Source organism: Ochotona curzoniae, unplaced genomic scaffold (genome assembly GCF_017591425.1).
Source record: "Ochotona curzoniae isolate NIBS_2020 unplaced genomic scaffold, NIBS_Ocur_1.0 contig_440, whole genome shotgun sequence".
In the NCBI taxonomy this organism is placed as follows: domain Eukaryota; kingdom Metazoa; phylum Chordata; class Mammalia; order Lagomorpha; family Ochotonidae; genus Ochotona; species Ochotona curzoniae.
This window is the reverse complement of record NW_024466267.1, coordinates 5,147-32,720: the sequence shown is the minus strand read 5'-3', so window position 1 is coordinate 32,720 and position 27,574 is coordinate 5,147. Positions and strand designations below refer to the sequence as shown.

The window sequence follows — 27,574 nt, the reverse complement described above, 5'->3', positions numbered from 1 at the left end:
CAAAGGAATAAACAATGAACCCTTATTCAAAGCATTCCTCATAATGAGATGCAGTGATCACTTCCTAGTAATTCCAGCTTCCCTAACATGTCTAATGGTAATCATGTCATGCATAGGATAATCATCAAAAGCATAAGGTGATGGAATCATAAAATCATAAAAGCATAAGGTAAAGCAAAAGAGGAATCATGGAGGAAGTGATGATACATGCAGAGTATCAAAAGCGAGTTGTAACATCTGCTAGTATCAAAAGCATGATTTTTTTCATGCAGTAAATACTATTAGAGATACAGTGAGCTATGTCATGATGATGAAATTCTTAATTTAGCATAACTGTATAGGCTGTTTGTAAGGAAAGCCCTAAGGATAGTTGAAAATTGCAAAGCCAAGTGGAAAAATGAAAGAATATAAAAATAAATTCAGAATCATAGAATATTCACACAGTCATAGACTAGTTTGTAGAAATCAATGAAAAAACAAATTTTGAATAAAAAGATCTTGCCTCCCTTCTACATAGCGCATGTGAGGCAATTATTTAACAAGTAAACAATCCACATAATTCTGAAGTGTTCATAAGAATATTTGCAAATATTATTCCATGTTGAGTAAACAAGTCTACATATTTAAAAACTATCATTCTACACTGTAATTAAACATGAAAATAATTAAAATATAACCTAAGACACCCATAACCTTGAAAATTAAGGAAAAATGTCTAGGTAACCCATAACTCAAATAATCACAACAGTACAAGTTTAAAAATATTTCAAAACTTTACCGGGCCCAGAGCAATAGCCTAGTTGTTAAAGTCTTTGGCTTGCACATACTGCGGTTATAAATAGGCACTGGTTCTAATCCCAGCGGCCCCACTTCCTATCCAGCTGTCTGCTTGTGTCCTGGGAAGGCAGTTGAGGATGAACCAAAGCCTTGGGACCCTGCACCCACATGGGAGACCCGGAAGAGGCTCTTGGCTCCTGGCTTCAGATCAGTGCTGCTCTGGCTGTTGAAGCCACTTGGAAAGTAAATCAATGGGGAGATCTTCTCCTCTGTCTTTCCTTCTGTCTCTATATCTGACTTTCTAATAATAATAAAAACAATCTTAAAAAAAAATCTTTGCCAAGTGTAAAATATCTGAAGACTGTGGGACACAGAGTATCTACAACATGTGCAGCAGGACCTTTATAAACCAGAAAGGAGTTAAATGCTTTAGCTGAGCTGTCAAAAGTACAAATAAGGAAATGAGGGATATTAACTCACTAAAACGAGTTTAAAAAATGAGAGAAAAGGTGGGCATTCGACCTAATGGTTAAGTCGCCCTTTAAGAAAGCCATATTCCTTATTACAATGTTGAGGTGTTGGAAAGAATAAAGAAAACATTCCTTAAAAGAGTAAAATTAAAAAGGAAAGGTATAAATTATCCATAACAACCTCTCAGCAGTGGATTTCACTGCTCAGTTTAAAGGTTTAGTTCATCGTCAATGCTGTAGTGCAGCAGATCAGGCATACATTGAGCTGTTCCTTTGACGTTCCGGCTGCTCTTCTTTGGACCCAGCTTCCTACTAATGGACCGATTTGGCAAGTGTGATGACCCCGTTACTTTGCCCATGCTATCCACTTGTAAGGCTGGGAAAGTGTTCACGTGTTCTGGTTTTGATCTGACCGGACATGGGTGTTGAAATCTTACAGGACTAAACATAAAATAACTGCTCTCTCTCCCTTTCTCTTTCTCTCTCCCTCCTTCCATTTCTTTTAGAGATAAAAGCAAAAATCAACAAAATAAAAATTGAATACAAAAGGTAAGTGAAATTAAGAATTGTGATTTTCAAAATACGGATAATGTTTAACTTTAGATAGGCTAACAAAATAAATGCCCAAATAAATGAAGTCTGAAGTAAAAAGAATAAGCAATTGCAACTAATGCCACAAAAAGACAAAAGATAATTAGTTAGCATTGTGAACAAGTATGTGGTATAATATAAAACTTGGCAGGAATGGAGGCATATGTTATCTATGCAGATAAACATAACCATAACTGGTTTCATAACCATGGGACACAGAACCAAAGAATATTGAATCCATAATGAAAAATAACCCAATAAAGAAAAGCTCAAGCTAGCCTAATTTTCAATCAATAATTAAGAAATAAAGATATTGTATATATATCTTGTTTATATATATAATGTATAATGTATTATATATAATATATAATATTACATGCAAATATAATGTACTATTATATATCTTATATATAATATATTATATAATGCATTCATATACTAGATATAAAATATTTATATATTTATATATTACACATTACATATTATATAATAATATTCTTTATAATAATATAGAATATAAAAATAATTTATTATATTATTACATTATGTCATATAATATATAATATAATAATATAATAAACACAGAAACATGTTAACATTTTATTTGGAAGAGTCATATCCATTCTTGTCAGTCATCCCGTGAAGGAAATGAGGAACTGCTAGCTCCAGACAGATTTCCTTGTGACATGTACTGAATCCTGATCATACAACACTCCTGAAACTCTGAGTCTCATTCCAAAATCATTTATTAGAATCTAAGCCTTGATATCAAACCTGAGACACATGTCTCAGTGCAAAACATAAATATAAAAGAATCTTAATTTCCTAAGCTAGTCAAACACTGGCAATCATCAAAATCTCCTTCAATAGTAGAATCCTGAATAATAAAGGGTAGTATATTCATTTTATCTCTGTCTTTGTGAACAATGTCAGGATGCAGTTAAATAGCAGAATGATGGACTTGTGACTGCTGCTGAAGGACTGTACTGTTGCAATAATCTTGGGGAAAACAGTGAGGTGGTGGATGGTGAAATCCCTGAGCCTATGAAATTGTGTCATGAAAAATTTTTTTAAAGTTAAAAGTGTTATACAGCATTGAAAAAATGAACCAAAAAACCTAGAGAAATGATTGGGTTTCACAAACAATGATGAATAAAAGACACAATACTAAAAAGAATGAATACCTTATAGTTCAGTTTTCATAATCCAAAATAGGAAGCACTGAACAAGAAGTAAAAATGACAGCTATATTTGGTGGAAAAGTAATCCTAAAATTATACTTTATATCTCAATGATACTTATGAGATGACAATTCTGTGATTGCAATTTGGAACATTTATGTTACTGAACTCTAACCTCCAACTTCACATCACTTTGCCCCACGGGATCAAAGATTCTGCTTCAATGATATGAGTGAAGCAGAAAGCACTGGACTAGGAATTAGTCTTATTCTTGTCCTTATTCCAAAGTAACTGAAAGCATAGACTCAATTCCTTCACTTCTCTGAGCTTCCATAACATTCTCTGCAAAGTGAATATGTTGGAAACACAGTCAGCTGATCACTAAAAGTGACCACTGAGGTTGGGCAGGGACATACCTCTCAAAGAAGTTCATTTTCATTTCCAAGCAGTAGATATTAAAGCCCTTCAGAATCACTCCATTGAGAGTAATAGTTTCAGTTATTCCTGGGGAAGGGAGGCAGAAAAGGGGCTATGAAGAAATAAAGACTGACACTCTCCAGTGTCTAGGGTAGGTAAATGCATCATAGAGCACAGCCAGGACACACACTTGTCTCATGCTGTGAGAGCAAGTTTTTTGCTTGATTTTTCAACACTCCCAATAAGTTGTCCACTTGGCATTGAAACTCCCTAAAACTCTGCACAGAAGATTGATGTGGTCAAGGAGATAAAAATGTGCAAATACTTACCTTCCTGTGCTAGAGAATAAGAGGAGATAGAACCAGGAAGAAGAGAAATGATTTCATCTTAGAACCTCAGTATCTAACCATGGAGGTCCTAATTACTACCTTTCCCAACATAACTCAAAGTTCATGTTCCAAGTAACTGAAGAGAAGCTGGTGCCTGATTTCCAGGTCTAGAGCCTACCTTTCTGCTCAGTTTGCATTTTGTCTGAAAAAGTCACCCGTCCTTGATTCTCCACAAGGATCCTGAGAAGTTGACAACCCTATTTGGAACAGAACAATGCATGGCAGTTGTTTAGTAAGGCTGAATTTTTTTTTCTCTAGAATGTATTCTTTTATTGGAGTCTCAGAGAAAAAGACATGCAAATGGATGAAAATGGTTTCACAATTAACAGTGGTCCCATTCTCATAAGGACTGATATATGGCTCTTCTCCATATAAAATATCCCCACCATCCTCCACAGGTCCTATTAGAAGAAGCAAAGAAACATGGGTATTCCTTTAATCAAGAATCCAAATAAGGACTTAGAACAAACTTCTAATGGGGAATTGCAACTCATAGATAAGACAATAGTTACTAATGGATGCTGTCCTGAGAGATGCATCATGCTCTGCTGATGCCTGAAGTGAGAAACAACACCAAAGATAGTTTAATAGCAAGGGAAAAGCTTTAGGAGGAACAGATTACTCTGGCATTTCATTTGGTGAAGTAGGATTTTGAAGTTACCTACCATGAAGGCTGGAATGTCCACATTCTTAAGCTCACTATTAATAGATGCTAGTACTGTGTCGTTAAGAAAAACCTGCACAAAGAGGCAACCAGTGTTAGACACAGAGACACGTACAGGAAGGTTATTATGAAGTCAGGGCTGGTTCTGTTGCATCATGTTGCAATGGAATTCCAAGTGTGTTAAAGAAGGAAAGTTTGACTTCATATTCCCAATTCCCCCCACATCAGAGATGATGTTAATGCAATAAAAAATGCTAATGTCTGATACATGACTAGCACCATCTCCAATGGCAGAAGTCTGCTAAGCATTTGCTGATCCAAAGTGATAGTCTGAAGACACTTACCTCTCCAATATCATTAACATGGACATGCAGAAGGCCTCCAGAGCAGATTTTAGTCTCATAGAGGATGAATCCAAAGGACTGTCCACTTCCATTATTTATAGGAAGATTTTCCATGTTGACTGGAAGATTCAACTTGAATGGCTATGAGAGAGACATGACAGCAAAAAGCTGCCAAACTAATGAAAAGTCAGGAGACTTCTTTTAAAGATATTTTTCACACTATATTGTATCATATAATAGTCTCCAAGATTTCTTTGGGAAATGAAAGGAGACACTGTGTAATAATGCTCCTGTACTTCATCTTCAATGACTAGGAGGTGCTGGTAATTGCGGAAGCATACTGAAGAGGCAACATTGGCTGTAACATTATTACTCTCTCATTAATACTGAGGGTCACACATATGGGTCAACAAGACCGGACTTGTCCCCATTAGTCTGGAGAAAGTGATGGGCACCCCTCACACACAGTCTGATGCACCATGCTTAGAGGTGACAGGAAAACTGTCCTTTCTGAAAGAATGACATGCTTTGTAGGTTATGGAATAATTGCACAACCTCTGGAGCCTAGGCCATGACCCATTTGCATATATCACCAGCTTTGAGTTATAGATGAAGAATGCACACAGGAATTGCACTAAGCACCCTATCTGTAACAAAAGCCAACACAGTTAGCCCAACTGATACTGGAGACATCATGAACAGAAATGATGATACTATAAAAGCTACCCAATAAAATTGGTAGAGATAATTAATGTAGCAAATCCATAAAAATCAAACTTGGACCACAGGAACATTAAAAAGATAAGTTAATATGATGCTTCCCAAAGAAACCAGCAGCATTAGGAAGAAGAAATGGAGATAAGAATTTGTCTGGCAGTACAACATACAATAACAAAAACCTGAACAAAGCCCAGAATGCCTTTCAAAAGATTAAAAAAAAATTGTGGTACATCTGCTCCACTCAGCCATGAAAAACAATGAATGAAATTCTGCCATTTATAACAAATTGTCCCAGCTAGAGATCATTATACTCAGTGATATATGCCAATCCCCAAAAAAACAAATATTATATGTTCGCTGATATAAGGCAACCTCCACGTAAAATACAAGCTATATAAATATAGGTATAGATATACACATACATATATTCTCATAAATGAGCTGTAAAATTGAGACCAGCATACCAGGAAAAGAAGATACGTTGCAGTACGTATCTCTATTCCCAAGTAAAAGGACTGCCAATGAAACTGTTAAATATACCTGGATAACAGGATTTTAAACTGTCTACCATTGTCTGTACCTATGATGTGATAAAACACTTGAATAACAGAATGATGGTCTTCCAGCTGTTGTTGAAGAACTATAATATTGTTATACAATGAGGGATCTCAGAGCTGGGGAATAATGGAAGGTAGAGAAAGGGTTCCTTGTGTCTATGAAACCATACCATGAAAAAAATTTTTAATTAAAAGATTTTGTCTGACAAAAAACTCAGTGTAATGACAATGAAATATAAGATATCAGAACCAGAAAATTCAACACCATTTGGAAGAAATTTTGCGATATGTAATTTAGAAATGCATAAAACAATTTGGTATTATAAAACATAAATAAACAGAAAACATGGAGCTTAAAAAAAAACACAAAATAAAACAAAACAGAACAAAATAAAATAAAATGTAGTTGTCACCCTTAGTAGCTGAGTTGGGCCTGCACAGGAAAAAGTTCTTAGTCTGAAGATAGGTTATTTGAAATAGCTATATCTATAGAAAAAATAGAAAAGAAACAAAATGGGGAAGAATGGAAAAACTTTATTCAATGCATAGACCATCATTAAATGACCATCATTGTTGGTTCAGCAGAAAGGACGAAGAAATATAAACACAATCAAAATGTGGCCAATGAAATACTTGTTGAGAACTTTTCAAATTTGAGGTAGAATATGATGAAATAATTGTTGAAAATTTTCCAAATTTGAGGTAGAATACACTCAAAGGACAAGTAAAAGTGACAAAATTCATTCACAGATTGTCAAAAGTAAGAACATAAAATTCTCAAAACAGTATATAAGTATAAAAATAAAGTTATGCTATCACAGATAAAGGAATCATCAAATTAACAGCAGAACACTTAGTACAAATCATATAAACCAGATAAAATTGGGGTGACACAGTCAAATTCTTGAAAGAAAGATATTCAGTCAAGAATACTGTTTCAAGTAAAGTTAGCCAACATAAATGAATGACAAAAAAATGACTTTCTAATACAAGCAGAAATGTAAGGAATTCATCATTTCCAGAGTGTTCTGTAAGAAGTACTCAAGACAATCTTACAGTACAATTAAAAGGGCAACAGCTGCCATCACAAAAACACAAAAGTAACAATCTTACTAATGAAATAGATATGCAATAAAGAAGATGAAAATCAAATAGATATGCAATAAAGAAGATGAAAATCAAGCTTTGGTAACAGCAAATGATAGAAATAGTTAGATTAACAGTAGAAACTCAGATTACCATAAAGGTAATTTCAACTAGGGAAGGCTGGTGAAAGAAACGTTGAAAGATGCATTCCAAGGTTTGCGTTAGGTAGGGGTCCACCACAGAAATTGGAAGAGGGTTGAGAAACCTTGTGCAGCAGTGTAGATGATGCCAGTGTAAATGATCACTCAGCACCAAGAAGACACCACAATGAGGACCAGAAAGACAGCAGTTCTGAAGAGACAGGTGGGCCAGAGTCACTGAGATACTGCCTGGAGAGAAACCTCTCAGACCACAATGACTCCCAGTTTAGACTGAAGCTAGAGTGGAGGGAAGAGCTGTGGTGGGTTAACATGTGGGTGGCAGAAACTTCCTTAATCTCATTATCCCACAAGGCACCTGAACCAGTGGGGAGCAGGTGCAACATGAAGATGGCCTGAAGCAGTCAAGAGTAATTGCTAATATATATAACTCAGTAGTATCAATGAAAACTGTGGTTACAGGCTCTATCTAGGCACACACGTTCTCTCTTTTGAGTCTGGGTTTGTTTCCTGACAGATGGCAGCACACACATTTGTTACTGTGAGGAACACATTCATTTCACTATCCTAGAGCCCCCCCCCCCCCCAGAGAAGACAAGGTCCCAACATTCCTTGGCATCTGGAGCTGGGAATGCCGCTGCTATCTTGGCAGCCAAGGGATGCTCTGGGGCTGAGAGAATCCTGAGCAATGTCTGACAGTGGGGGTTTTCTGTGCCAAAATGGTGGAGACTCTATGATGGCATAATAATATGTGTTGTGTAGCTGCGTCTCCAGGCACTCAAAGAACTGCACAGATCTTTTGCATGGTATCTGTCCTGGTCTGGGTGAGGAATAAACCTGGACATTGGACACCATGAAAGAGAAGACATGAGACTGTGATTACACTAACAATCATGGTCATTGCATCCCCTATGCTGTGCAAATAGAAGATATACCATGCCCAAATTGGGTGTTAACCTGTGAGTCTCACTCAACACTTAGGCACTGACCAGTGTGCAAGACATACCCTATCTGCACCTCCAAAACCCTCTGAAAAAATATTGACTCCACCAGGCCATAGAGGCATCATTATTTTCTCCAGCAGAGGAAAAAAACAATAGTGCTTCCAGAAAAGCCTAAAAACAAACACAGGAATACAAGGAACAAAAACAAGGAAGACAGTGTGATTCCCCAAAGGAACAGAACAATGTTTCAATTGTGAATAAGAGACTGATGAAATATCTGAAAATGAATGGAAAAAATCATGAGAGTAAGCAAAAGAACACAGAGCAAGTTATTGAGATTAAAATTATAGATGACTTTGATGAAAAATTATGCATTAAAATTGAGATTTTGAGACAATTTAAATGGAAATAATAGCAATGGAGAATTCAAGATGCCAAATAGAAAATACAGTGGGACATCTCAGCCACAGACAGTGTGAGGCAGAAGAAAGAAGACCTGATAGAGAAGGTCAACCCTTGGAAATCAAAGATGAAATATTGGAAAACTCATAAGTTCTCAATATATATGTACACAAGATAAGTAGCAGCTCATCTTTAGAGGATCCACAATTAGACTAACATTTGATTTCTCATCAGAAACCTTAAGAAGTAGGAGAGAATGAAGACACATAGTCTATAATCCAAAAATTTAAAATAAAATAAAAATTGTCAACACAGAATACTTTTCTATCAAATAAATGAAGGCAAAATAAATACCTTCCAAAACAAACAGAAAGATGAAATTATTTGCCACTTTCCATCCAGCCCAACAAATGACCTTGAGGATTTATGAAACAATGGTACAAAACATTGTTACACTTAAATAATAATAATCACTGCAAGTGGTTTCTACTCTCCAATCAAAAGATACAGACTGGCAGAATTAATTTAAAAAGACTCAGCTGTATTCTGCCTTTATCAGCAAGGATATGCACTGAATGAAAAGGAGAGCATGGCAAAAGATAAAGGAAAAATGAGCATGTGTAGCCATGTAGAAAATGAAAATCAAATCCAACACTACATTTTACATTTCAGTCACATTATCCAATAGAATCTGAGTGGTGTAAATATATTTCAATATGCACATTAGTAAGCATCATAGAATGAAACACATTAACTGTATTATTATCTATTAAATATGTGTAAAAAGTAACATTCATTAATATTAATGATTTAAAAGTGGGTATTCAAGGAATATTCCTTAACACAATAAATGCTACTATAACCTACTATTTAACCTACAATAAGATCCTGAAGAATGGGGAAAACTAACAGTATTTCCTCAGAGATAAGAAATATAATAATAAACTTTAGTTTTTTCTAAAGATGTACTTATTTGAATGGCAGAGTTACAAACAGTAAAGGACAGAAGAGAGAGAGAGAGAGAGAGAGTGCTTCCACTTGCCAGTTCACTTCCCATTGTCTGAAACCAGAATTCAGGAGCTTCTTCCAAGTTTCCAGTGTGGGTGCAGCCAGTCAAGTGCTTGATTCATCTTGTACTACATTTCCTGGCACAGTATTAGCAGGGAACTGGGTTGGAAGTGAAACCACCAGGACTCGACTGACACCCATATAGAATGCCAGAATCACAGTGCCTTACTCACTTACTCATGAACAAGTGTACTAAGCTAGAAGTGCAAAACGAAAGAAAACTAAAAATAAAACTAAAACAGGAGCCAGCATCGTGGCATAGCTCAAAAAGCCACCTTCTGCAATGCTATCATCTAGTATGGGCACCAACTCATATCCTAGCTGCTCCTCCAATTCACATTCTAGCTAATGGCCGGGGGGAGGGCGGGGGAACAGCATAAAATCTCCCAGGTGCTTGGGGCTCCTGCTACCAATGCTGGAGACTTGAACGGTGCTCCTGGTTCCTGGCTCTGACATTGCCAGACCTCTTGGGTCCTGGCTCTGTGACTTCTTTAAATAAATGTGTAAATGTGGAATAAAATAAAATTAGGACAAGATGATGAATTATCCTCTGGGATGCTGTTTTTTTAGGATGTTCAAACTGACAGTCACTGCACTTTGTCCAGAAGGGTAAGGAGGAGCTCAGCTCATTTTGATTTCACAAGCTGATTTGGGAATTTGCAGCTGTTATTCAATATAAGACAGATGTGTAGTTTTCAGGTGTGTGTAAAGACCTACAGAAGTTGAGTGATGACTAGTTGGTTATGAATGCTAGCAGACATTCTGTGCTGAAGTTTCAGATGCACACATTTTAGGGCGTTCATGGTTGTCTCCATTTGGATAACAGTTCCACACATCAGCTTTCACCACACACCTGAGTCAGGCAACAGAATCCCCCACCCACCAGATAGCCCTTTCCTTCACGTTTTACTTCAAGATCAAATCCACTTAAAGTCCACTTGGATGGACTGTGGTTCCAAGTCTGGATGAAATTCAGAGGCTTTTTATTAGCATTGTTTTATTCATTTGAAAGCAGAGTGAGAGAAAGAGAATCTTGCACTTGCTGAATCTCAGTCCTTTTGTCTCAAGGACTGGGGCTGGAGCCACCAAACAGGAGCCTGGCACCCTCATAAATGCCAGAGCTCAAGCAACCAGTTCATCTTCCCCTGCTTTCCTGAGATTGTCAGCAGGGAGCTAGTTCAGAAGCCAAGCCACTAGGATGTAAAGCAAAACTCTGATATGGGGTGCCAAAATTTCAGGGAATGACTAAATTGCCCACATCACAATGCTGGCCTTACATTTTTAAAATAAAGTTCCTTGGAAGAATCTCTACTCCACAGAGCTAAAAATTTCTTGCCCTTGGCCACCCTTACCCCAATGCCCAAAGAATACTCACCTCATTTAAGTAATGCAGGGTTTCCCACAGTGGCAAATAGTGTAATATACTCACAGCAGGATACACAGACTTGGGAGTAGGATCAGGTAGCGGGGGCAAGGGAATTTCTGAAGTGAAAATGGATCACAGCATGAGAAGTGTCCAGGACAACTACTGCCTTCTGTAAGAATTTTCACTTATTGTAAGCAAACCAGTGGCATGAGTCCTATCCTAAAACATGGATATGCTTTTCCAAGAATGATGGCTGACAGGCAGTTGCTGAGTGAATCCTTTTGAATCTACACATGCCATGGCACGGAAGCCTGTGAGTTCTAATGCTGGCCATCAGAATGAAACCTTTCAAGAAGCTTTTTGACAGTGTTGGGTTTTCCTTGGGTCTAACTTTGGTATATGGTTAAACAACACTGTTTAACTGAGCAATAGTTTTCTCTTGTGAAGATGTTACTATGTCTCATATTTTATGGAGAACTTTAAAAATAGGTTTATATAACATTCACCAAAACCCAGGAAACCATTGCCTTTATTTGCGTGTCTCATTGGAACCACCAATATACATGGGCTTGGAAATGCTTCCTCAATGCCATATCCATTGCCCTTGCTTTTATTAACATCATTAAGTTCTTGTAAATGTCACTTGTAAAAACAATGCAGAACCTACATAACATGATCATCCTCCACTTAAATGTAGACTGATTACCTGAGAGGGATCCAAGGAGTCTTCGAAACCTGAAATATTTTTCTGTGTAATCTCCAGCCTCTGTCAACAGAGCATCACAGTCTGCAAGACAACCAGAGCCCTGTTCAGGGACTTTCAACCCCTGTAGATGTTTCTATGTCTGCATTGGGCATGCAATGTGTCAGACTTATGGGAAATGTATGAAAACAACATCTCCTTACCTCCAGAATATTGCAGCCCATGCTAAGAATGGGCATGTCATGGAAATATAAGATCTTGCCCCATAAGCTTTCCTGGGAAACACTAGTTTCCAGGACATTGGAGTAATCCTTCCATTTCAAAATCTATTGGACATATTTTCTTCCATCTGTCTGAATTTTCCATCTTGGCATTGCAGCAATCACCAATTAGAGGCCCAAATAAAAAACTCAGTGGACAAGATGAGCGAAGGGACTCCTAGTGCTGTGATGGCCAGATGGGATATGATGAACATCATGGAAAACCAGAAGAAAGACATGAATGTGCTCATTGCTCAGTAAAAGTCATAGATCTTAGATTCAAGGGTTTAAGAAGGTGTTCAGAGCATTCTTTATAGTGTTGCAATCCCACTAATGTAGAAGGGCAGGAAATACTTGCCATAACTAGTCACTACAGTCCTGTGCATCTTGTTGATATATGCACCCCCACTCAGGAAACCAAAATTGGTTCCACCATGAAACATGTATACATTGAAAGACAGCCCGTACTGGATAAATTCAGATGCAATGTATTCAATAACTATAGAGGGAGAAGAGAACATAGATAATATTAGAAACTAACAGGAGGAAGAAATTTAATTTGAATTCTTGTCATTTAAAACATCATTGATTGTTTTCAATCAATTTCCACTAAAATTGCAACATAAAATGAGAAAATCACCAGAACTGTTCTAGTAATTACACCATTCTAGAACCTTATAAACCTTTCTTTTTCAAATACTGGAACTGGAATTATTAACTGAAACCCAAAGTATTCTTCTTACATTCCTAAAATATCCAGGTTTCATTAGTTTAAAAAAATGTACAAAGGTCTAGCATATCTCCACTAATAAATGCCAATAAACTGTCTCAGGGCACAAGTGATTTGAATTCCTGTTAATGTCCATAGAGAGTTGTGAAATTTAATCTACAAAAACTCTTTGCCTTCATGTGTAAATAGACACAATTTGTCTTTCTACTAGTCACAATATCATTATTTTCTAAATACCTGTATGAAGTGTATAAAATTTCTCCATTCATAGAAATACAAAGCAAAAGAAATTTAAAAATAAAAATATCAGTGAGGAACAGCAGAACAAATTCTAAAAATGTAAGAGTGTCAGGATTAGTTAGATGTGGCATTCAGTCCTTCTGTGCCCTGCACTATTTCTCTTAATCAATCTATTTTCTTTCTCAAAACTTCTGATTTTTAATTTGTTAATTGCATGGAATGACCCCTAGTACCTCACAGGCTTAAAAGAAAGTTAGCTGAGGATGATATGCACACATACACACATATACATAAAACATGACACAATGCATAACATAGAACTGATCAGATAGCTGCTGCTTTGCCATATGGACATTCTAGCTGCTGTTATTCTTCCTTTTTGTTGTGGATTATTACTTCCGTTGGCTCTGATATGTTTGTTTCTGCCATTGGTCACAGTTTTGTTGAGTTTGGTTTTGTTGAGTTTGGGATTCTGTTGTTGGTTCGTATGTTGATGGTGGGAGTGTTGCTTTTGCTGTTATTGCTACCATAGTTACTATGATCATTGATGACAGCAGTGCCATCAATACAAGTATTCTCAGTGGTGATTTTGTTATTATCATTGTAGCTGTCCTTGTAGGTGTTACTGGTGTTTCCGTTTTGATGACATTACTGTTGGCAGTAGAAGTGTCCCTGAACTTTGAATTGTGTAGTTTCTGTTGCTGGTAGTAGTATTGGTGCTTTTGTTGGCGTATTGGTGTTATTGTAGTTGGCATGGTTGTTGGTGGTGATGCCAGTGCTGTGTTGTTACTGGCAATGATGATGATGTTTTATTTTACTCTTTCCATTTTTAGTCTAAAAAGCATGATTTTTCTCAGCCAACAAATATTTTTTAAAATTTTTCATGTATGTATAAGTGGGTCTATCCACTTAATAGTGATAAAAGGTTATTTTTAATGGAAACATGATTTACAAAATGAACACAACTCTTCAGCCATTGTTGTACAGAGCAGTGTCTGTTCCTTCCAACAATACTGACAGTAGACTTACTGATAATTCCCAACTTTCTGTGAGGACACTGACACAGATCACGGAAAGCTATCTGCCTCTGGTCATATGGCTTGTTCTGTAGGACAATGAGCAATATGCTTACTGTGCTCCCAGGATGCAGGCTCTCAAAAAATCACTGCACTCTCTTGCTAATTTTACCCTCCAAATTCAACTCTGTAGTAAGATTTGCTCACTTTGGGGAGATGACACAGAAAATACATAAGCTGTATGTCCTTCCTTTATCTGTGCCTATGTGTCACAACTCTCCTATCACTGCTCCCTATTTGTTTTCTTTAAAGAAAACCTCCACAGATACAATGAAATAGTGACTGGCTTTTCAAACATCTGTCAGCTCCCCTAAATCATGGACTTTCTGTCAGTATAAAAATAGTATAATTTTCATTTACTTGTGATTCCTCAGTATCTGGCTCAAAACAGGGGCCTAGCAGGCTGAGTGAATATTTGCATCAATTAGCATAGGCTCATGCAAATATTCTAATGCAGAAACATTTTCCATTGTCTAGAATTGTTAAATACTTACTATGTGGGTTTTTAGTCACATGGGGGAAACCCCAAAAATCAAACCAACCAATCCAGAATTCCATAATTAGAATGGGCATGTTTCCCTAGAAACAAATAAAATAAAGCAAGAATCATCATCATAAAACAGAACATAAATATCATAAGCCCTGAATGAATCACTGTAAAATGTAAAGATCTCAGTTTTAATAAATTCAGAGCCTTTTCTTTTTGCTTCATTAGTTTTCACCACCTTCTTTTTTTTAAGATTTATTTATTTTTATTAGAAAGTGAGATATACAGAGAGGAGGAGAGACAGAGAGGAAAATCCTCAGGCTGCTGATTTACTCCCCAAGTGGCCACCATGACCAGCCAGAGCTGACCCATAACCAGGAGCCAGAAGCTTCCTCTGAACCTTGCACATGGATGCAGGGTGCCAAAGCTTTCCTGAGCCACAAGCAGGGAGCTAGATTGGAAGTGGGACTGTAGGGATCCCAAAATCCATATGGGATCTCAGTTCATGCATGGTGAGGACTCTAGGCATTGGCCACCACGCCAATCCCAACTCCTCCCTTCTTTATTCCATGTTTCCCACCATTCATACTTTGGTTCCTCAACTACACTGTCCCCTCCTTTCAGCTTCAGGCACCAGCTTGAAGTACATGAGAGAAACAGCCATGATTCCAACCTTGTGTTCCAGGCTGGAACCAAAAGAATTCACTGTGGCTATAAAAAAAAACCTGATTACAATTGAATGGAAGGCATCTGCTGTGAAATTTAAGAGGTCTTCTGAAATGCTTGTGTACATATTGCTGTGCCATGTTTCAACTATGAATCTTTCACTTTTAAACTTGGTCTTTGCTAATGTGTTCACTAGAAGGTTGTGGTAATGGCTCGTTTCATCTCGTTTCCTGTTTTTAACATGGGAGATCCAGATGTAGTCCCTGGAAGTTGCAGAGATTTGAAGTATGGGCCAGTAGATGAGATAAATCTCTCTGTCTCTTTTCCCCCTCTCAGATGGACTAATTTTTTTTTTTAATTTTAAGAAAAACTGTTGAATAACCATTGTAAGAAACGTTCTCTATGTCTGAAATCAGACATTCAGTACTCCACATCCTCACTTTACCCAGGAAAAAGCTTGTCAGACTGTCTCTTGAAGCTGCTTTGCCTTACAAGCCTCATGTAGTCACATATGCAATTCAAAAACACTGAAGAAGTCCTCCATAGGAGCACCCTGGTTTATCCATGCCTTCAGGGAGCCTCATATACTGACACACTGCCACATCACTGTGCATGATGCACCACACCCCCTAGGCCTGTGGAAGTGACAGATCACACGTAGCCAAGTGCACTACTCCCAGAACTGCCCGCAAACTTACAGAATTCAGGGAATATTCATGCCTGCTAGGTATAATCTCACAACATTTTAAACTAGAACACTGGGACACCTGTGGGTAGCACCAGTGTTGATTATAATTCAAGAAACTAAACAGATTCTAAAGTGCTTACTTATACCAAAGCAGATACAAGGAATACAAGGAACACTAGCAGAAAATCTTAATATGAAAGACAATTTATAAGTTTATAGGTTCAACTGACTCAATAAATACATTATATATATATGGACCCAGAAAATAAAAACTCAAGGAAACATAAGTCCTACAAATGAATTTAATAGTCGAGCAAGAGACACAAGGAATTACTTCACAACAAGTTAAAAACAATGGCTTTATGTGAGCTCAAGGAAACCCAAGAGAATACGGACATTTCAGCAACATTAAGAACTTAATACGTTTTATGAATTAGAGATTGAGGAATGAATTTATCAAAAATATTGAAACTAAAACATAAATACAGAACCCATTAGCATAAGTGATTTGCTAAAAACAATTATGAATTTGAAGATTGATATTTTAAAATAAAACAACCAGTAGAAAAAATCTTCCAAAAATGAAAATTAATAATGTCATGAAACTCCCCAGGGAGCAAAAATTTTAATTATGAGTGCTCCAGATGGAAAGATGACTAGAAAGATGATTAAATAACAGGATTTTTGGAATAGAAGAAAAGAATCTTTCAAGAAGAGGATGGCTTTTTCAAACATACTCCACTGAAAAACTTTTTAAAAATGCAAAGCAATTAGAAAACAGAAAAGTCTGACATGTAATTTACAAGGATTATGTTAGATTATTGTATTTATCAGAATATTTACAGACTAAGTGAATACGAGTTCAAAAGCACAAGATCTTGATAGAGGGGAATTGCCATCTAAGCACACTCTATCCAGCAAAAACATCTAACAAAGCTTAGAACACAAAGACTTTCCATAGCAAGCAAATCCTTACAGAACTCTCCACCACCCAACCAGCACCACCAGAAATGCAAAGGCAGTTACAAGCAAAGAATTAACAATTACAGACATGAACAATGCACAGAATCTCGACTGTGCGGAGAAAGAACTATCTAGAAAAGAATGCAATTATGTGTATTTCATTTTTACTTTTTGGATTAGATTTGATACGCGAAATGCTGAAAGCTAAGCGATTTTTTAGTCTGTGTTAGCACTGTCCCTTGCATATATATTTATTGGGTTTTGGCATCACTGTGCTGTTATGCCTACAAAATGAACTGAGAAGCATTTCATAAGCATTTTCTGAAGCAATATATCATTGTGCAATCATTTATTCTTAAAATATTTACCAAAATTTACCAAACTATCTAGTCATTCTGGGGTTAGTATTTCAATAAGAATTTACTTACCCAGCTTCATATGCATCTTTTCAAAATTATCTTCCTAACTGTTACATTTTCAGAATTTTTTTGATTTACTTATTTTAATTGGAAATTCAGATATTCAGTGAGGAGGAGAGACAGAGAGGAAGATCTTTCATCCCTTATTCACTCCCCAAGCAAATGCAACAGTTGGAGCTTAGCTGAACTGAAGCCAGGAGCCATGAGCTTCATTCAGGTCCCAAGGTTTTGGGCTGTCCTCAACTGCTTTCCCAGGGCACAAGCAGAAGGCTGGATGGAAAGTGGGGCAGCTGGGATTAGAACTGACACCCATATGGGATTCTGGTGTGCATGCAAGGTGAGGACTTTACCCACAGGGCTATTATGCTGGTCCCAGAATTTGTTTTTGAAAGCGTTGGATTTTTCACACAAATTAGCAAAATTCTCAGCATAAATATATGTAACATTTAAAAGCAAAAATAGAACTTCGCTTTGATCCGAAAAATCTAAAACCAGTCAAATATGTAAAGAAATTTAATCCACCTGTTGAGGAGACATTTGCACTGATGAGTTTATCTATTGTACAAAATACTTTTGGGAATCCAGTGAAAGAAAATGAAATCTCTATATAGGAAAGTGGCCTGTAATCCTATATTTACAGCTGTACAATAGCAAAGACATGGAAACAAGCCAGATGCCCATCAGAAGAGGAGTAGATATAGAAACTGTGGTACACCTACTTCACAAAATACTATTCAGCCACTAAAAAGAATGAAAATCTACCATTTGCAACAAAATATTCCCAACCACTAAGAGACCACTAAGCCAATCCCGGAAGGAAAAACATCATATATTCTCTATTGTATAGGACAACCTTCCTGCAAAATATAAGATCAATAGATATATAGGTAAACATGTGTATACACAGATTTGTCTAAAGGCAAGTACGCCGTGTTGCAGAGATACATTGCAGTATGCATTGCTACTTCTGAATAAAAGATGGACTCTGAGAAAAAATGCTAAATAGAGCTTTGCAATAAGATGCTGACTTCCTGCCATTGAACATCTACAAAGTCATGATACACTTAAAGAGCAAAATGGTGGACTTATGACTGCTTTTGAAAAACCATACTATTGTCATAATATAGGGGAAATTATTTGGATGAGTGAAAACCCTTGAATCTATGGACTGTATCATAAAACTGTGTCACATAATGCAATATGTAATCAATTAAATTAAAAAAAAAAAGGTGAGCCTGACTTCAGAATGTGTTTGGAAAATTTCCCTCTTGTTCTGTTTTTTGAAATAATTTAAAGAGAATTGATGTTAATTGTTCAACTGTTTGTCAAAATTCAGCAGTGAAGCCTTCTGGTCCCAGGCTTTTCTTTGATGACAGAATTTGGTTTTCTTATCCCATCCCCTTATTCATCATTAGTCTGTTTAGCTATTCTGCTTCTTTATGATTAATCTTAGTAAGATGTGTGTGTGTCAGAAAATGTTTTATTTCCCATATGTTATTAAATTTGTTGCTGTGTAATTGTTCATAATCTATAATAATCCTTTATTTTTCTGTGGAATAAAACATATTTACAGTGGAGAACACTATGGAATCAGTGTAATTTCTTAACAAAAGATGTATAGATGACACTAAAGTGTGTATGCATAAAATAGAATACTATTCATAAAGAAAAAATGATTGAAATTCTTCCACTTGCAACAACATAGATAAGCTTAAAGGACACACTGTTTTAGGTAAATTAAACTAGATCTTAAAAAAGAAAATATTTCATGTTTTTATTCATACTTCAACCTAAATAAGCTTGTGTCATAGAAGTGAAGTGAGGGGAGGCAGAAGAGGGGAATTAGAAGAAATTAATTTGTGAGCACAATATTGCCATGTGGCAGACTTTGTTCTATATAGAGGGGTGACACAGCTGGACATACTCTAAGTTATTTCTCAATATCCAGAAGAGAAGTTACTCACATTCTTAGTAAAATCAAGGTATAAACTCTTGAAGGAATGCATATGTTTTTTATTCTAATGCAATCATTACACAAAGGATGCATGTACCAAAAATGTCAAAGTACCTTAATAATTTGCATAACTGTGTTTTCATCCAAACTTTTTAAAAAACATCATATTATACTAATAATGAAAACATACTAAAGACGTTTTCATAAAGAAAAGCTGTACATTTTTTTAGTATGGCCATTGCTTTGCATATATGAGCTCAAAACTAGATTCAAAAAGTTGCCAAAAAGGACAAAGAATTGATTCATGCTACAGCACGGATAACACATGTGTTGCAAAAGACAGATTTTACTATATTTCATAGCTGAGTAGTATTTCATAGTGCATATGTGTGTACACATACACGTGTTTCTGTATCCAGTCATCTGATGATGGACATCCTGGTTGATTTCATATCTTAGCTATTATTAATTTTCATATAATAAACACATGTATAAAAATAACTCATCGGGCCGGGGCGGTGGCGCAAGTGGTTAAGGTCCTCGCCTTTCACGCCCGGATCCCATATGGGCGCCGGTTTCTAATCCCGCAGCCCCGCTTCCCTTCCAGCCCCTGCCTGTGGCCTGGAAAGCAGTCGAGACAGCCCCAAAGCTTTGGGAACCTGCACCCGCTGGAGACCCGAAGAGGCTCCTGGCTTCGATTGGCATAGTAACGCCCGTTGCGCTCAACTTGGGGAATGGAATTCCATTGGGACGGAAGATCTTCCTCTCTGTCTCTCCTCTCTGTATATCCGCCTTTCCAATAAAAAGTAATAAAACTAAATCTTAAAAAAATAACTCATGCTGATTTGGTTTCCTGTGTTAATAATTTGTATTAGATTGGAAAGTGTGTAGAAATTGAGACGTGTCATTTTCTCCTTGATCAATATTTATGGAGTAGTGGAGAAAGCTGAAATGAGAGCAATGCAGTTGCAACATACAAGATTTGGGCAATGGATGGCTCTGATTGTGACAGAAATGGTTGCAAATTGTGGACTGCGACCAGAAATGACGGCTAGTATGCAGTTGCAAGAGGACTAGGAGAACTTGGCAGTGGATGTGAAAGTAATGGCCAACCCTAGGGAAAGCTGGGGCAAGCAGAGCCAGCACAGAGGACAGCATTCGACATCAGGCTGTTGGGTAGGGAAAGGATATGTTCTCTATGGCATGGACCATGTTTAGTCTGTTGGGAAACTGTCACAGAGGAAATGCACTGGGAGGAAAGTAGAGGCTTCTCAATTCCTGTTAAGTAATAAAGAAATAATGCCACTTATTCTCAGGACTTGCAGCATTTGGCTGGAAAACAGCAACATTAACAGAACAAGGTATTGATTCATTCCTGATATCAGTCTTAGAATCATCTGTCTCTGAACAGATGATAAGGGTTTATATCTTTAAACCTTCACTATTGTTGGGTCCAGCAAGGTAGCCTAGCAGCTAAAGTCCTTGCCTTGCACACAACAGGATCTTATATGCACTCCCATTCATGACCTGGCAGTCCCACTTCCAATCCAGCTCCCTGCTTGTGGCCTGGGAAAGCAGGCAAAGAAGGCCCAAAGCCTTGGGACCCTGCACCCATGTGGGAGACCCGAATGAAACTCCTAGTTCCTGGCTCCTGGCTTCAGATGGGCTCAGCTCTGGCCTCTGCACCTGCTTGGGAAGTGAATCAGCAAATGAAAGATCTTTCTCTGTGTTTTTCTGACTTTCCAATAAAAATAAATGAATCTTAAAAAAAAAAAAAAAACACCTTCACTAATCTTACACATTTCCACAGTGCAATCGCTAAGCAGAAATGATGATAGCAGGAAGTCTTCCTAATTCTCCAAACATAGAAGCAAATGCTCCTGAAATTACTGGCAACTATGTTAGGGCTCACTGACACCAGACACACAGGCTATGAGTGGTGGAAGAAGAGATAAGATACTTCATCTTTAAGACATCTTACCTGTACTTGATGCAGCAATTTAAACATTCTCTGACACAGTCTTCTTTGATTGACTGTGACCAAGGCTGTAGAGAGAGAACACATGTCTACTGAGGCATTGTGATAGTGCCAACAAGGAAGAGCTGAAGACCCATATGCCTATCCCTATATTATTCATTTACTATTGCCACTGAGAGTTTCCATTTACTGCTACTTAGTATTCAAACGTGTGTACACAGAAGCCTGAGGCAGTAGGATTTCATCCTGGACTGGGTTACTTGATTTTCTAGAAACATTTCATGTTGGTGGACTGGAAGGGTTGTTAAACTCTCCTAGCTTTAGGCAAAGATTCCTAGCAATGCAACAACTGTGACGAAGGTAACGTGCTCAGGGTGAAGGGTTTCCTCGTGATCTGTCAGAGACAACAGCAGCAGCAAGGAAAAGCAACAAAATCCGAGAACACTGAGCAGATACGTAGGTCCTCACATGCTGGAGCACAAGTCTGAAGAACTCGGGCAAATGGGCTTTGGAGAGCTTAAAGTTCACATCAGTCAGGTAAGAGCCCCAGTTATCCCTTCAAACTGTTCTACATCTGTACCTCCTTTAAGGTGACCTTTCCGCACATTATTCATCAAATCAGAGGTCAAAAGCAGCTCCACAATCCCTCTTTTCAGCAGGGCCTGTTGATAAAAAGCAATAACATGAGCTCCTTTTCTTTGTGTCCATTGGAAGAAAACTTGTATAAAGAAATTGGGAAATGAACACAACTGGAATAAAACAGCTATGTGTTACTGAGTAAAAGTGAAATCAGAATCTGAATATTTTCAAATTAAGAAGTTGGAAGATTACTGGGTTTGTCTCATCCCAGTATTGTTCCAGGGGTGAGCACCAAAAGTAGATTAAGGTAAGATCAGAAAACCCCTAAACCAAGTCCCCTTTGGAAAACATAGAGCAGAGTCTGTTAGGAAACACTCTGGAGGCAGTTGTAAGTCACAGGATGTGAAGGAGCGCAGACAAGAGAACCCATTGTGCTTTGAGGGACCAAGGACACTGAGCACAGGTCTGCATCACAAGCCAAGCAAATTATCCAAGCTTATTCCAGAAAACAAAGCAGCCTTTTCTGCCTTAAAGAAGAGGGACGTCTGATAGAAAGTTTATGAGAAAAGTGACCAGAGAGCCGAACTTTCTCCCTGTGATTCTCTTCTTTTCCTTGAACCCTGTCTGGGAACGGTACGAGATTGTCACATTACCTGAAATAAGACAGCCACAGAAAGACAGGTACCCAATAATTCCACCCATGTGTGGAGCTGATGCATGGTTTCAGCGAAGCTGACGGTAAAATGGTGGTGACCAGAATTTGAGGAGAGTAGAGCAGGAGGAAATTGGACAGACTTGTAATACTTGGTTAAAACAGTTATGATGTGCAGTGATGTGATTATTGGTGAAGATAATGCACCGAATATTTAAAAATAAGAAAGTAGAAGAAGCAAGATTTCAAAACTGCTCACCACAAACAGTAAGTATTCAAGGAGAAGGATGTATTTATTTTGCATTGAGCATGACATATTGTATCAAAATATGGCATAATATTAATATTTTTGAATATATAAACATATATTTCTAAAAATATAATATCTGCTGTGAATTATTGATGCATTGATGCCAGCCATGAGCAAAGGTTCAAGAGACAAATGACTCAGATTGGATCCAATTCCAGACAGAATCCATCACTTCCACTGAGGCCTATGATGTATTTTGCCCATCTTCCTTGCATAGCAGGTGAGCTGCATACTTTTTGTGAACAGAGCTGATGATGGGTCAGCTCAGATCCTGAAGCCTCTAGCCCTACTCATTACACTGATCAGGCATACAATCCAGTCTGGAACCTCATCAGCCTTTGAATATGGAAATTCAGAGACAAGAAACTCCAACATCAAGGAGGACAATGCACAGGACTGCAGTTACAGCCTGACCAGGAATATCACTCTGTGAGGGAACAAAAGGATATCGAGGGCGTCAATGTAGACACCTAGTAACCACTATCATCAACTCATTGATCACTATTTGCTGTATGTGCACATTCACTAACTGCAGCTTTAATAATTCATATTTAACTCTAAATATTCCTGATTATACTGATGATATTGTAAATTCATCGTGGAATTAAACTTTGACTTAAATATCCTTACAGTGCATATTAGCCCTGTTACTGCAGGAAGAAATTAGAAATGCATGCCAGAAAAACACAGTTTGCTGAAGGAAACATATAAATGAAGAAGCACACAAAGTGTTCTTACCTCTTTGATATAAGGCATGTATTTTTCATCCTTGTTAAATGCACCATATTCATTCTCCACTTGGAATGCAATGACAGGGCCTCCATGGTGGTACTGAGACACAAGCATATGAGGGTTGAAACATGAGGCTACCAGGGTTCAAACTTACAATGAGTTTGCTGAAGAAGATAACACATCTTTTGGGTACATGTGAAGCCAAGCTTCCTGAGGACTCAGCCTGTCTCCTCCTGGGCACTCAAAATGGGGCAGAAATCCTCCTCTCTGTGTTTTCTTCTATGTCTCATGCCAGTTACCACTAGAATATAAACTCTGAAACCTGTGGCTCTGTCCCTTATTACACACTGATCCAGGTTCCACATCTGGAAGTTCAACAACTGCTGTGGGCTGAGGAGTTGACTAGCACTTGTTAAGCCGTTAAGCCAACCACTACAGGGAGTGGGCTTGGGGCTAGAAGCACCTGGTCTCAGCTGTATCCAATATGCTCTAATGAAGGGTGTGGGTAAAGAGTAAACAAGAAGTAGATGAAAGGTCAAGAGAGGAGGCAATAAAGAGGGGCCTCAGAGAGAGGCTTAAGAGAGGCTTTCACTATCACTGTTCTCCTGTCGGTGCCTCATCCCTCAGATCCTCACTGTGTCCATGTTACTGGCACTGCTGGTGGAACAAGCGACTATCCAAACCTTCTTACGTTAAAAGCAGCTTCCAAACCTAATGGTGGTGGAGCTAGCGATTGAGGCTTGAAGAATGAACTAGGGTTAGATGAGATCATGGGGTGGTCATAACTTGCTGTCTCAGTGGTGGTACCAATATCTAACTGTGTCATTTCAATTTGCAGGGCAGAAGATGGCAGAAGATCAAGTCCTTTCCACAACTGATAATCAGATGATCTGCCATTCTCTATCAACTATTCAACCTGTGGGATGTTATTACACCCAAGAAAAATTGACTATCTTGTGACATTGGAAAGAGGCATCCTTATTCCACGCACTCTCATAAGATCACAACATTCCTGTGTGCTAGGGCCAAATGCTTCTGCCTCCTGCTCAGGAGTGTGGCTCTTAGAACAGCTCTACACCTTTGTAAACTTCTCTTCTGCCCTCTCCTCAGAGACCACCACCACCATGGGTGCTCAATCAAGATCTTCCTTCACATCAGAGAGATGGGTAGAGGTCTGAAAATGCAACCTCCCCATAACAGTTCTCTCTCTCTTCCTCATTTACTATGTGCAACTTATGTTCTATGTGATGTTGTTCTTTAGAGGCCCTGATGACCGTACAGGACAAGTAAAAGCTTCTGCCCTCAAGCTGATGGTACAGAATCTAAGAACCCAGGAATTTCAGCTTCATGTTTTATATGTGCAGATTGTGGCCTATTCACAGGTTGAATCAGAACAAATTCTCTCCCTACAATAAAGGAATTAAGGAAACATTTCCTGGGCCTTACCTGGAGAGGAACCATTATGGGGACCAGAAGATCAAAATATCTGTCCACTGATTCAACAAAGCCTTTGTCAGTTGTCCTAATTCGGGACTTGGGATCCTGCAGTAGCCAGCTAGGGGCAAGGAAAGACAGACTCAGTGCAGAGAGGAAGGCAGGAGAACATAACCCCAGGTCCTTCTCGAAGCCCCCCTTTTTTAGAGCTTCATCACCATCTAGCTCATACCCAGAGCCCTGTTACAGTTAACAGTCCTGCAAAGGATACACCTGGTCAAGTTCTTGATACCACTCCCAGCTTGTAGGTTTTATAGGAAGTCATTATTCCATTGCAGAGGCACCTCGTGATTCTAGAAGAAATTTCAGGTCTTTCTAGTCAGTCCGAGAATCTGAGCCTGGTTAGGCTCCCACACCGGCTTTCATGAGTCTCTCTCACACTCAAACGCGTTAAGACCATTTTTCATGAATGCCATATGTGTTCCTTGGGAAAGGCTCACATTTCTCCTAAGACCCAAGACTTACATGCTGGGTAGGAACTACCATTTCATAAACCTCTTTGCTCTTGTCACTGGGGAAGTGCCAGGTGTCAAACTTATCAGCACACATAACAGTTACTTCCATAAAAATGCACATCTGTCAGGCTCAGCCTTTTTGTGCACCTGAGTTGGACCAGAGGAGAAATCCATTGTAAAAAAAAGCAATAATTTCAGGTGAATCTGAGGAGGGAAGGCATTTATCTTAAAGCATAGTTGAGAATTAAATCAGGATTCCCATTTAATGTTTCAGGTCAAAGAAGTAGATCCTAGATTTCTCAACCAAATTTCATGTATTGGGGCTGAGAGCTAGAGATGTCAAAAACGAGCAAACACATCTCCTGCAACAACAAAGAAAGAGATAGGGTGAGGCAAAATGAATGCAACAAAGTAAGAGAAATGCCAGCAGGATTTGACTCTCTGGGCAAAATGCTTCTGTTTCCTTTCTTCTCCATGCATGAGGAAAATAGAGTTGCCTGCTTTGGGGGACAGAAGAGATCAGGCCTCTATAGCTCTTCCTCCCTTTACACCCTGTCATGCTATTGGCACGAACCAGGGTATCCATCTCCTCTTCTGTTCTTTGCAATGAGAATGGCCGTGAAACCTGCTCCTTGCCACAGCTCTCAGACTGCATGTGAGACATGCACCTAAATCCCATGCAATAAACACTTTGTCAGTGGAGGTTGTTGTCACTGTCCTTGTCATTACTTTATGTGAAGCAAATAGTTTACTATGCCACAGTTCTGGTGTCACAGCCCAGCTTACCTGGGCAAGCCCCCAAGGTCAACTTCAGCACAGATGTAGGGGCCTGGACGCAGAATCACCCATAGGCCGAGCTCCTCTGCAATCATCACAAAGGCCCTGGGAAGCAAAAACTCCTCAATACCACACATGATTCCATAGCAGAGTCTGGGCAGCATGCAGTCTGCACATACTGGAGGGTGAAGCAGCTGCCTACCTCTCCCCCATCCTCTCATTGCCAGGGACACAGGTGAAGGAACACCCGAAGAGCAGGGCATCCCTATCCCAGGTGGGAGAATGAAGATCCTGCCATCTGGGCATCTACTGGCTGCTAGCGTCAGAGCATCAGCAGAGCATTACTTGTGTATCAGGCAGGAAACAGTGGTAATAGCAGTAAATCTACAACAATCTTGCTAATCCAGATAAAAGACTCATCATCCAAAGTTAATAGGTCCCGTTGCAGGTATTGGTCCCATTTCATTGGCCAATGGTCTAGAAATGCAAAGTGGAGCGTCCCCAGTGGTTGCAGAACTGGCCTATCTGAGAGGCAGCACACAGCTGGGCAGCATCCCACCTTGATGCTGGTAACAGGGCTTTCAGCACAGAGTCAGCACACGGCTGGGCAGCATCCCACTCTGGTCCTGAGAACAAGGCTCTCAACACAGAGGCAGGTCATGGCTGGGCTCCTAATCCACCCATGTAACCACCTATCAGAGTCCTCCTCTTGCTCCAGAAACATCAACCCCACATACTTCAGGTCCAAGTTTCCAGAGAAGTCAAATTTGCCCCTTTCTGGCTCGTGCAGGTTCCAGGGAATGTAGCTAGAAAAGAGAAGAGGGAAAAATCCTAAAAACTTATTGCTTTCTTACAAATATTTAAGGTCATCCTCAGACCCATGCTAAAACTGGCATAGTGCTACTGCAGAATAAGTGGCACTTATCCACTGAATTAAACCTTTATTTCAAAACCAAATCTGCATAGTTTCCTTCTTAGCTACCCAACTATTTTCCTATTGCTCTAGATTCTATGGATTTTGGTATAATTTTCCCATTCACTCTCTCATCCAAAAAAGGAATGAAGCAAGAGAAAATGTATGGTATGCACTTAATATTTCTCAGTGGTAGTTAAACTACAAAGAAAAAAATCCACAAATAAATAAAACAAGTGGGTGATTTCTCTGAGGTTCCCGGGGATAGAATGCAGAAATGACTCCCTGTGGAACTTGAGAAGAGCAGTGGCAAGCCTAGCTCCATGACACAGCAGGAAAAGGCACTGCCTGAGGCTTTGGGACT

The 27,574-nt window shown here is 38.6% G+C and overlaps 1 protein-coding gene across 1 annotated transcript; it reads right to left on the bottom strand.

Annotated features, from left to right (window-relative positions):
* Positions 1-1,456: 1,456 nt before the first annotated feature.
* On the bottom strand, positions 1,457-27,103 carry LOC121160187 (beta-galactosidase-1-like protein 3; the record flags this gene model as incomplete). The annotated part of the gene is made up of 16 exons (XM_040985836.1): positions 1,457-1,655; positions 3,436-3,523; positions 3,766-3,774; positions 3,944-4,022; positions 4,491-4,562; positions 4,834-4,974; positions 11,144-11,250; positions 11,841-11,921; positions 12,456-12,596; positions 14,638-14,722; positions 21,302-21,366; positions 21,879-21,960; positions 23,578-23,670; positions 25,018-25,126; positions 26,307-26,402; positions 27,035-27,103. Coding segments are annotated over 16 exons (1,516 nt in total), but the record flags the coding sequence as incomplete, so codon positions are not given.
* Positions 27,104-27,574: the final 471 nt, after the last annotated feature.